The 12,449-nt window shown below is 39.1% G+C and overlaps 1 protein-coding gene across 1 annotated transcript; it reads right to left on the minus strand.

The window, feature by feature from the left end:
* LOC110269817 lies at window positions 10,068-10,599 on the minus strand. Its single transcript, XM_021117611.1, has 3 exons — window positions 10,501-10,599; window positions 10,337-10,430; window positions 10,068-10,252 (listed from the first exon to the last, which is right to left on the minus strand). The coding sequence occupies exons 1-3, from the start codon at window positions 10,575-10,577 to the stop codon at window positions 10,079-10,081; spliced, it is 345 nt and encodes a 114-aa protein (XP_020973270.1). The 5' UTR covers window positions 10,578-10,599; the 3' UTR covers window positions 10,068-10,078.

The following is a 12,449-nucleotide window of genomic DNA, read 5'->3' on the forward strand; positions in this document are numbered from 1 at the left end:
GCTATTTGCTTTTCTACAGCCGACAACCTCTTGTACGTCACCTTGATGAAAGGATTCGACCCCGCACCAAAACTCCAATAAGTCTGGATAAGGCGCTCCCCTTCTAACGACAACCAAAAGGGGTGACGACCTTTGACGGGACGAACTTTGAAGTACTTATCTTTAAAACCATGGTAGGAGTCCTCAAAAAGGCCAAAAATTCTCCTACCCTGGGCGGAACGGAAAGAAAGAAACCCTTTCCTCGCCTTCCCCTATTTGGAAGGGTTGGTAAGGTTGAAATAGAAGAGGAAGACGTCCACCGACACCGGCAGCTCCAGGTGCTCGCAAACCATTTCGAAGCAGCGGATCGAAGCCCAGCTGTTCGGATGAAGCTGAGAAGGGGGGACGGATATCCAGTTCAGCAGCGCCATTTGAAAGTCGGAGAACGGTATCCGAACACCAACTTGTGTGAACATGGACTTGTAAAACCAAATCCAATCAGGGACACGAGGAGAGTGGAAGTTGAGCTCATAAATACGCTCATGGGGGGTAGGGACAATGGCCTCGTAGTTGGCCTCCTCGTCAGTCCCCCCACACAAGTAGCCGGCTTGCCGGAACTCGGTCAACTCCTCCAAGTCCATTTGGTTGGGTGAGCTCCTTATATCGTCGGTCACTCAGGCGTACGGGTCGTAGGCCGCGCCAGTTCCAGAAGACCGGGAAACGATGCGAGGCATACCTACATCGGGGTACCACTCCGTTAGACTATGAGGTCGGGAGTCCATAGAAACCCAGAAACTACGCCTTTTCAAACTCAGATCATGGCCAAGAACAGTTAAAAACTACGCCTATCACACAAATCACCTAAAACCTACCCAAGAATGGTACCCCTCCCTTAATTCGTCTACCCCACCAGTGGAAGGCCATTCCGCTAAAGTAAACCAAGCATGCAACCATCACAAACAATAACTACGCAGCGGTAAAACATAGCATAAACACAAGAGAAGAGGGAGCAGAAATTACCTGAATCGATTGCAGAAACTTGGAAGGAAAAAGAAGGCACGAGAGGGCTCGAACAGGAAATTTTGGATATCAGGGAGAGAGGAAAGTGAAAACGGCAAGGGTAGGAGGAAGAGAGAAAGAAACTGTTTAAAAACCCCCACGAGAAGCGCGAAAGAAAGCAGGGGCAAAACGGTCTTTACGCGCGGGGTTTTTTCAAACCATTATGAGCATTTAATGCTCAGCGCGAAGAACGAAGCGATGAACGAACACCTCAGCAGACCAAGAGACACGCGCACAAGAGACGCGCCTCTCCCATGGTCAGCCGACTCGACGACAACGCACAAACAAGGACATCACGCGCCACCGATCGCCCTCACGACCATCACTGGCGCGTTGGGGGCACTGTTACGGCCCAACCCAGGATTCCCGCGGGTCAACCCGACCTGAGCTCCACCCGGCCCGGCTACGCGCCTTTCAACCGACCCGGACACGCGTCCCGTACGGCTCACCCGCAGCTATGGGACAGCGTCCTTGAGAATATGGGCCTGCCCTCTAGAGGGGGCCCACTACTGACATGTATATAAGGGGAAGACTGGCTCTTCCCTCGAGGTACGCCACATTTTCTACAACACCCCTTTTTCCGCTATCTGTTGGTAAACTTCGGTGATTGGTGCTGTGAGGGGGGTATAATTGGTGAACTGGAGGGCAGGCCCATATTCTCAAGGACGATGTCCCATAGCTGCGGGTGAGCCGTACGGGACGCGTGTCCGGGTCGGTTGAAAGGCGCGTAGCCGGGCCGGGTGGAGCTCGGGTCGGGTTGACCCGCGGGAATCCTGGGTCGGGCCGTAACAGAAGGTATGAATGCATGAAATCTGAAATCTCTGCTACAGTCCCATCTCTCTTCTGCGTCACTGTTGCTCTGATTTTGTGAGAAGAAGAAGTCAACTATGTGAAGCAAGCCTTTGGTGTGGAAATTGAAATCATACAAAAAGAAAAGAACTCTTCAGAATGAAGTCAATAAGAGAGAACCAGAATCTGAGTTGCATTGAGAGCATTCCTAGTGAGAGTTCAATGCTTTGGACTGTGTTTCTACATCAAAGAAACATACCGCCAAAATGAAGAACAATTATAGAGAGTTTTGAAGTTGGTTCATCTGATAGCTTCAAGGCTGTGATAATCATCTCCTTCATGGTTTATTGTTTTATTATTCTATTTCAATGTTTATCTTTCTCTGTTTTCTCTTGAGTGAGAAATGGCATAAATGTGAGGCATTTGAAAAAGCCAAATAGAGAGAAAAGGTAAAGAGAGAAACATGGAGAGAAAAGCCAAAGTTGATTTCAGATTTCTATTTGTTTGTATTTCTGTTTTGCATCTTTTATCTGATATATCCCTTGCTAAATTGGGTAAGCACTTAGTGTATTGAAAGTCTAGGATGTTGCCTAGCCAAATCAAGCTTATGTTGAAGGTTGATTTGTCCCAGATAGGATTATGTTGAGTCCTAGGGAATTGTGTATGTAAAACTTGAAAGTATAGTGAAAATTCCACCAACGTTGTGGTGAAAACTGGATGTAGGTTGCATTGTACAAAGCAACTGAACAAGGATATATGCTGGTGCCATATTCTTCTTCTTTGCACTATTTTGTCTCTCTGTGATTTGTGAGACAAAACTAAATTGTCTCCTGCATAATCCTTCACGTAGACAAATAGAAGCAAAGTTTCATTTCTTGGTTTTAAGGGTTAATCAACTAACTTAAAAAGAAGGCCATAGATTCAACTCCCTCCCCTTCTCTAGGCCATCAAGAACCTTCAATGTCCTTCAGTACACCACAAGCTAGCCAATTATCCTCTCAGAATCAAATTCTTCTTCCATCCCCTACTTCTAAAGACAACTCCCTGACTATATTATTTCTCACCTGTTGATCTTTTATCTGTAGCTGACAAACATCCCTCCATGGACCATCTCTTTTAGGTACAGGCTGACCAGAGAGTGGAATATTTGGGTTCATGTCATTGCAAAAGCATACAATTTTCTTCCATAATGAACAATCTTCCTTTGAAAACCGCCACCACCACTTAAATAATAATGCTGCATTCCGAACAACTCCATCACCTACTTCCAACCCTCCTAGCCATTCTGAAGCTTGCACAATTTTCCACTTCACCAAAGGTAACTCGTGCTTACCATCTTCTCCATTCCACAGGAACCTCCTTTGCAAGGAGATCAACTTCTCTGCTATTGCTCCGGGCATCTTATATAAGCTGAGGTAGTAAATTGGCAGGCTATTCAGCACATATTTGATAAGGATTAGCTTACCAGCTTTATTGAGCATTTTTGCTTTCCACAAACTGAGCTTTTCTTCTACTTTGTCAATTATTGGCTTTCAAGTCTTGACCAATCTCGGATTCGCTCCTAGAGAAATACCCAAATATTTGACTGGCAGTGAATCTTCTTTGCACCCCAGTACCCAACACATCTTTTTTACCCACTCCTACTCATAATTAATCGGAATCAAGCTAGATTTATCAAAATTAATACTCAGGTCAGACATCATCTCAAAATACCGCAGAAGTCGCTTGTAGTTCCAGATAATCTCCTCTTTCTGTTGGCAAAATAGTATGGTATTGTCCGCAAATTGCAGGAGGGACAACTCAATATTATTCTTACCAACCAACAGATAAGTAATCCTTCCATTCCTTACTACCTATCCTGCCATCCTATGAAGGACATCAACAACAAGAACAAATAGGAATGGAGAAAGAGGATCACCTTGTCTTAAGCCCCATTTCATCTTAAGGGATTTAGAAGGTGACCCATTTATAAGAACCGACATCGACGCCATGCAAACACATTTCTTAATCCATCATCTCCATCTTTGCCCAAACCTCATATTCTGAAGTACAATATCTACAAAAGTCCACTTCACTCTATCATAAGCTTTTTGAAAATCCAACTTGATTATCGCCGACCTCTTCTTACTCTTCTTCAACTACTGCACCGTCTCACACGCAATCAAAGCCCCATAATGTATTTTTTTACCTTCCACAAAAGCACTCTAAGTCTCTCCTACTAATCCTGGCATTACCCTATGCATTCTCCGAACTAGCACATTCGATATGACCTTATACACACATTCTACCATGCTAATCGGCCGAAGATTTTTTATCTCCCTAGCTCCAATAAACTTCGGAGCCAAAGCCACCCAAGTAACATTAGAATCTCTTGGTAGCTTTGTTGACAGAAAGAAATTCATGACAGCCTTAGTGAAGTCAGACCCAATTTCTCCCTAACATTTCTTAATGAAGTTCATATTATAGCCATCACACCCAGGTGCCTTAGACGACTCGTAATCCCACACTGCATCTTTTATTTCTTCAACCGAAGGCATCCTATCTAATTATGCAGACTCCTCTTTCTGTATCTTATTAACTAGCCCATCATGGAAGCGTATCAAAGGTGACGCTTCCTGATGATATAAATTCTTGTAGAAATCTCTTATGGCAAGCTTGATCCTGACTTGATTCTTCACCAGCCTTCCATTTATTACTAAGACATCGATTTGATTGCTCCGTCTTCTGGCTGAGGCTAAATTATAGAAATATCCAGTGTTCTTATCCATGTGCTTAGCATGTCGAGACCTTGACATCTGCTTCCAATAAATCTCCTTCCTGACATACCATTTCTTACAAACACTAACAAGGGCCTTCCTCCTTGCCTCCATCCATAGTTGCATCATAGCATCCATCACTAGCCAACTCCTCTACCTTCCAGATTTCATCCTCCAACTTGTTTATCCTCAACTCAATATCACCAAACTTCTCCTTATGTCATATCCTCAAAGGTATCGTTAAAGCCTTCAGCTTTTCAGTAAAATGAACTTCTACCTAGCCTTCTCCATTCCTCCTTTACCATTTATAAAAACCATCATGTGTGAACTAAGAATCTAAACTTTGGAATGGCCTTGACTCCCACTCGTACTCTACTATCCTCCACTATCAATGAACAATGATCCGATAAACCTCTCTGCCCACCTTTAAGCCGCGTCTCAGGAAACTCTTCAATCCATTCCACGCTAACCAACACCTGATCAATGCGACTACACGATTGGCCCCTGAACCAAGTAAACTTACGATCATTCAACTCTAAATCCAACAGCTCCATATCCTGTATCTAGCTTCTAAAATCTTTTGCTGCTGCTGTTAATGTACTGGCTCCTTTTCTCTCATCCACTGTCACAACCTCATTAAAGTCACCCATGTAGCAAATTGGAATTTGACATAACCCATAGATAAAAGCTCAACTCTTCCCACACAGTCAATTTGTCCTCTCTAGCATACGCACTATACACCAAGCAAAACGCACAATTGAAACTATTATTCGTCAACACCCCTTACACAACCATCTCTCCCCTTTATAACAATTACTCGACTTAAACATCATATCGTCCCACATCAATAATAAACTCCCAGAAGCATCATTCGATCCCACAAATTTCCAACCCACCGTATCTTTCCCCTTTAGTGCAATATATTATTTCAATTTGTTATGAAATTAACACTTTTTTTAACGAACAATCAGTTAATAAAATAGTGATGAACAAGAGTTAACAGAGAAAAAGAAAAAATTTAGATAAAACGACGTTGATTGATTATCAATTGAAAAAAAAAATTATTTTCAATTTTTTGGAAAATGTTGACATTTGATGATTATTATTTATGATCTTTTTCCAATTTTTTTTTAAAACTATCATAATTTTTTTCTTCTTTTTGAATCACTACTAACTAACTTCCTTTTTTTTCTTGTCCCTAACACTCCTTATTTTATTTTAGGATTAATCTCTATATACAAGTGTTTTGTGCTTACAAACTTTACAAGTCCTGAAGAGAACGAACCCACTAAACGCGTTGCTCATGTTACGTACGTTTCACGCGCTCTATAACAAACTTTTAAATCAATCCAAATCAATTAACGCGCGAGTATATGACTTCCATTTTTCAGAAGATTTCGTTTTCTTTTTCGAGTTTCTTGCCAAATTTGTTCGATCTCCTTCGTGCCTTCTGTCTTTGCCTTTTCATTCGTTGTTTTACATGCATTTATCACTGGTTTCTTCTTCGTCATTTACGTGAGTTTCTCTATCTGTATTCTTGCTTCGTTTTTTTTTTAGATTTTCATGGTTTCTGAAATCAAGCTTTGAATTCGTTTTGAAGATAATGTATGATTCAACTTCAGATTATCAGCTGAGCCAGGGCGAAGTGAATTTTGAATTTGAATTGAACGAAGTTCTTGAGGTGTGATTTAGTTTCAGTTAATTATTGAATCTGAATTTTATGCAGTTAGTCGTTTATGATTGTCTAGCTGAATAATCTGTGAACATTGACTGTAAAATTAATGCGCGAACATAATCTATGAATTGAATCTAATGTACTAATTTTGATTAATTTTCTGCATTTTATACCAGACGTTCGGGTGTAGATCAGAACTTTTTTGGTGTATTTTAGGAAAGTTTGTGTGTATTTACAGTTTATGGCTTTCCTTGTTATTTTAGTTGAGTTGTTGTCGTTCGGGTATATATCAGAACTTTTTGGGTGTATTTAAGGGAAGTTTGGGTGTATTTACAGTTTATGACTTTTCTTGTTATTTTAGTTGAGTTGTTGTCGTTCGGGTGTAAATCAGGAATACTTGGGTGTATTTTAGTTGAATTGTTACTTTTTTTATGACGTGCAGAAACTCTATCGTATATCCTTGTTTTTAACATCGTGTATTTTGCAGCCCCTTTGTGTTGTTGATGACCAGTTTATTCCCAAGGTTGGAATGACTTTTAACACTCTTGAAGATACTGCAAAATTTTACAAGAACTATGCAAAGGCTGCAGGTTTTTCTACAAGAGTTCAGAGCATAAATAAGAAGGGAAACAAAATTAAGAATCAATTGATTACATGTAGCAGAGAGGGAAAATAGAAATCTAAAATATCCCCGACCGAGAAGACAAATCCCACAGCTGGTTTCAATTGTCCTGCAAGAATTTATATACACATATTGAAGGATGTTGGTGCTTGGATCATTTCGAAGGTCATGTTGCATCATTCACATCATTGCTCTCTGACTCAAGCAGAGATGCTCAAACAGCATAGGGAACTAAGCATGTCCATTCATCGTACAATAGAGAATAACGAGGAAGCTGGTATCAGACCAAGTAAAATTTACCAATCATTCGTTGAGGCAGCCGGGGTCACCGCGAGTTAAATTTTATCAAAAAAGACGTAAGGAATTACATCACGAGAGAAGTGTGGAATGTTTCAGAACAAGAAGATGCAAAGAAATTCGGGAAATATTTATTAAGAATGAAAGAGAAGAATCAGAATTTCTTTTTTGAGATCGAACTCGAGGACAATTAGTCGATTAAGCTGGCTTTTGGGGCTGATGCAAAGAGCAGAGCTGCCTTTGAGTATTTCGAATATGTTATTTCATTCGACACCAACTACAATACAAACAGGTAATATGCTGTTCTTGTTTATGATGCTAAATTAATTTTGTTCTATGAATTTGCTGTAAAGGTGTATATTGGATATTTTTGGGTGTATAAAATCATTATTTGGGTGTACGTAATGATTTTCATTTTGCAATCTCGTAATTTATTTCAGGTATAATTTGGTTTATGGTTCTTTTGTCAGGGTGAATCACCACGGTCAGTCAACACTTCTTGGATGCGCTTTGATGAAAAACAAAGAAATTGAATCATTCAAATGGTTATTTCAATGTTGGCTTCGTTGTATCGGAGGAAATGCTCCGAAAGGGATTCTCACCGATCAATGCACGTCAATAAAAAGGGCTATAGAGGCTTGTATGCCAACAACAATTCACCATTGGTGTATTTGGCACATCACGAAGAAGATTCCAAGTAAATTAAATGGGTACAAGGGACACGCAGAAGTTGAACAAGAAATGAGCCAAGTTGTTTAGAACTCTCATAGCAAAGACTCATTTGATAGGAATTGGAATAATTTTCTGCTAAAGTATGGTCTTATGGACAACAAGTGGCTTTCAGATAATGTTGTTTAAAATCTGCAGCAGAGGTATAAATTGCCTATTTTTGGGTGTAATATAGCCTTATTTGGGTGTATTCTGCAGATCTTTACGAAGACCGTCATATATGGGTTCCAATTTATCTGGATCACCACTTCTGGGCAGGGATGAGAAGCACACAAAGGAGAAAGAGCATGCATTCATTTTTTAACAAGTTTATTACCCAGAACAGCTCGCTTATTCAATTTGTCAAACAATACGATAATTGCCTCGGAAGCAGGGAACAAGCAGAGAGAGAATCGGATGCTACAGATTTTCATATGGACATACCGTGTGCAACAAAATCCTCCATTGAAGCTCAGTTTCAACATACGTACACTCACCAAAAGTTTAGGAAAGTCCAAGCACAATTCAGAGGCAAGGCGAATTGCATCACAAGATTAACGAACTCCGCTCTAGGCTATTCAGTATACGAAGTTGGAGAACAAGTTTCCAGCTCAATATTCAACAAGTTTGTGGTTACTTTTGACTTAGTAGCAGCCCAAGTGAAATGCCAATGCTTATTATTCGAGTCAAGAGGGATATTGTGCCGTCACGCACTAAGCGTTTTAAGCTTTAAACGAGTAACCCAAGTGTCACCGAGATATATATTGGAACGATGGAGTAAGAAGGTAAAGAGGTGACATACACACATCAAGAGCAGCCACGACGAGCTACTGTTGGAGCCAAGAAGCAAGAGGTTTGACGAATTGGTGTTTCATTCGCAAAATATTTGTGAATTTGCATCAGAATCAGAGGAGCTGACTGCCATTCTGCACCGTGCGTACGATAACGTCATGGTTGAGATGGAAGAACTGAAAGCCAAAAGGAAGGGGACATGTTCGTTATCTCACGAAAATGCCAACTTAGAATCTGTTAACAAGCTTCAAAGCCCTCCAAGGGTTCGAACAAGAGGACGTCCAAAAAATAGGCTAGGTTCAAAGTTGGACAAATAGATTGCAAATGCCTCAAAGAAGAAGAAAACGAAAGCTCTAAACGAGGTAAAGGTGATGTTCTTTAAATATGTGGTGATTGAGTTTAATTTTCTTGTTAATAGTTTTGCTAATATGTGAGTTTATTATTTCCAGTTAAACCTCTTTGATGTTGTATCAGTGGTGCGTTCAAATTCCAGCCAATATCAAGGACATGTTATGAATTATTAATTCAGGGAACCAGCAGCAGGGGATAGTTTTTTAGGTGTATAGTTACAGAATATAGGTGTAAAGCTCAGTTTTTTTGGTGTATTTATGAATTTTCTTGTATTTGAAATTTTACATTTATATATTTTCAGATGCTGCTGTTTATGTTATAAATTATTGTTTTGTTTAGTTTTTATGGTTTAGGGTTTAGGGTTTAGGATTTAGTTTTTATGGTTTAGGGTTTAGGGTTTAGAGTTTAGGGTTTTAGGAGTTTAGGGTTTAGGGGTTTAGGGTTTTGGGATTTAGGAATCCAGCATCAGGGGATAGAAGTTTGGGTGTATATTGATATTGTTGGGGTGTAAAATTCCATGTTTTTGGTGTATAGTAGGTTGGGTGGTTTAGTGTTTATGATTTAGGGTTTAGGGTTTATGGTTTAGGGTTTAGGGTTTAGGGTTTAGGGGTTTAGGATTTAGGAGTTTAGGGTTTAGGAGTTTAGGGTTTATGGGTTTAGGGTTTATGGATTTAGGGTTTTAGGGTTTTATGGTTTAGGGTTTAGGGGTTTAGGGTTTTAGAATTTAGGGTTTATGGTTTAGGATTTATGGGTTTAGGGTTTTAGGGTTTAGGGTTTTAGGATTTAGGGTTTAGGGTTTTAGGGATAAAGCATCAGGAGATAGAAGTTTGGGTGTATATTCAACTTTTCTTGGGTGTAAAATTTCATGTTTTGGGTGTAAAATTTCCTGGTTTGATGTTTTCCTTCATATTTTAGCACATGTAATTCAGACCTTTTGAATACAGCAGAGACAGTTTAATTATGGAAAATTTTTTTATAATAAAACTGGATTATATTGGCAAAATTTTATAGCATATGTTCAAATTGTTACAAGACTACATAACAGTTAGATTAATCAGTGTCAATATCATTAGAATCTATCTGACAATATGGACTCAATAACAATGAGGATGGTTTGGACAGTCTTATTGCATCACTTCCCCTAATGGCTTTAGCTTTGTCTTGATTCATTTCATGGAATAGAATCCGGGAAGCATATCCTACTCTATAGTGGTCCACCTCCTCCTATAGTTTAAAAGAATTTTTTTTTAATCAACCATGTTAATTTAGTAAAGTAATACAGAGTTATATAGTTTTAAACACAATTACCTGGGTCCAATTGTCCCACTCATACTTCCCCCTTTTAACATTTTCAGGCTGAATTATTTCAAGCCACTTCATTACATAAATAGCACAGTCATAGCTGAAAAACAAGAAATAAATTAGCAAATTACATATAGGAAAGATTAATTTTCAGAGTGAAAGATTTATACCTTGTCTTTTGGCCTGAGATGTTAATGTATGGTGGTTCAATTTCCTGATCCTTTCTCTTCAGAGGTGCCCCCAGCATATACTCTCATTCTTGAAATTACATATCCTTTAAAACACAAAACAAATCAGTAATATATGAATAAATTTAATTAAGGAATACACCCAAAGGAGTACAAATTTACACCTTATATTGAACAGAAATACACCCAAATATTAAAATACAAAACACAGAAACAACTTACAATGAATTTATTTAGGTTCATTCTGGCATCGGAGGGACATGTCTTGTGATATGGGTTGAGTATATAAAATTTTCTCTTTCTTGCATCAGCCACCCATAACCACCAATGGTTTGAATAGCAAACAGGTGCAAAAATCTGAAGCATGTCCACATTGAACAGTGTTTTATTTTATTTAAGTAAAGAATGGTGATAAGAAGTTTTAGAAACGAAAACTTACATATGGATGTGATGCTAATTTTTTGAGGTCCAAGAAGGGTATAAACATTGGGTAGTCTTCCACCCTGAATGGGTTTTTGGTTTTAGGCTGTAAGAATTCCCCATTTGGATGATTTCCAATGGCCATGCTCTGCAATAATTGTGAAACACCAAATGAAATAATTAATACACCCAAATGAATACAGAAAATATACCCAAATAAAGACAGAAAATACACCCAAATGAATACAGAAAATACACCCAAGGTTGAATTGAAGTACACCTTACTACAATATCTGGGAGGAGACAGTATATTTCTTCTTGAAATCTTTTAGTGTTTTCTTGGTTTAGGATCAGGCAGATGGCAGTGACAATCTAGAAAAAAAACCCAAATCAATTTACATGAATTGCAGTTATATTTCATGATAAAATCATTAATGTTATTCTAATATTACCTTAGCTTCTATATGTGTATCAGCTTTAAGAGATGCAAAGTAGATTTTTGACAAAATGAATTGATCTTGGGCTTTGAGGGTGCAGACTGGGTCATACTCATTAGTGTTTTCATCTCCGTATGTCTTCACACGGGTGGCCCAGACATAACACTTCTCTTTCATTTCAACCGAGATCTCGTTGCTCTTCAGAGGAGTTTGAAACTTTTTAAAACTTTCTTCGCCACTCTGCTTTTGAATCTGTGGACTTTTACCTTCTGTTTTCACCCCACTGCTTGCAATTTTTTCCACCAGCTCCCCTAATTGTTCTATTAGTTTTGGCATTTCAGGAGTTTTTGCCATCTGCTCCTCTTGCGTTGCTGCTTCTTCTTGGCTTGAATCAGTCAAGCCAAGGCTGAATGATGGCATCGGACCTTCTTTAGGAATGTAGGAAGCTGTCCGTGCCATCATCATCAGTGCAGCAGCGTCTTCTGGGGCTGGATTACTGCGTGATGACATATAACGTACTATAAGAATAAGAATAGACGAATGATATTGAAAACCAAATTTTACTCTGTTAAACTTACATTTTGGATGGAGCTGGTGGAACCGTGGGTGTGCTTTGATCAAGTTTCGGGGGTTCTGGAGTGCTGCAGGGTTAGATAAAACGAATCATATTATAAAAAAAATAGTTACAGATCTTATGTGAAGATATACACCCAAGTAAGTAAAATATACATCCCAACAAGGATAATATACACCCAAACAATAACCAAATACACCCCAATATTATTCCTTACCTTTTTGTTCTTTCTTCATTAATTTTCTCACTTGGAAACTTTGCAAGGGTTAGTTCAATTTATGGCACAGGGGTTGACTGGGACAAAGGTACATAAACTTGAATCGGAACTCTAAATAAGACAAAAATAAAAAGTTAAGAAAGTCCGTCAAAATTCATGATTATAAGGTTGAAATTTACTTGTAAAACTCAGACTGAAAGTGCTTAAGTTTGTGACTGTATCTCTACCCTCACAACCATCATGTTCTATTCAGCTGGGTCATTAGGAGATTTTTCCACCAGAC

The sequence above is a fragment of the Arachis ipaensis genome, chromosome B03, assembly GCF_000816755.2.
Source record: "Arachis ipaensis cultivar K30076 chromosome B03, Araip1.1, whole genome shotgun sequence".
Taxonomy (NCBI): domain Eukaryota; kingdom Viridiplantae; phylum Streptophyta; class Magnoliopsida; order Fabales; family Fabaceae; genus Arachis; species Arachis ipaensis.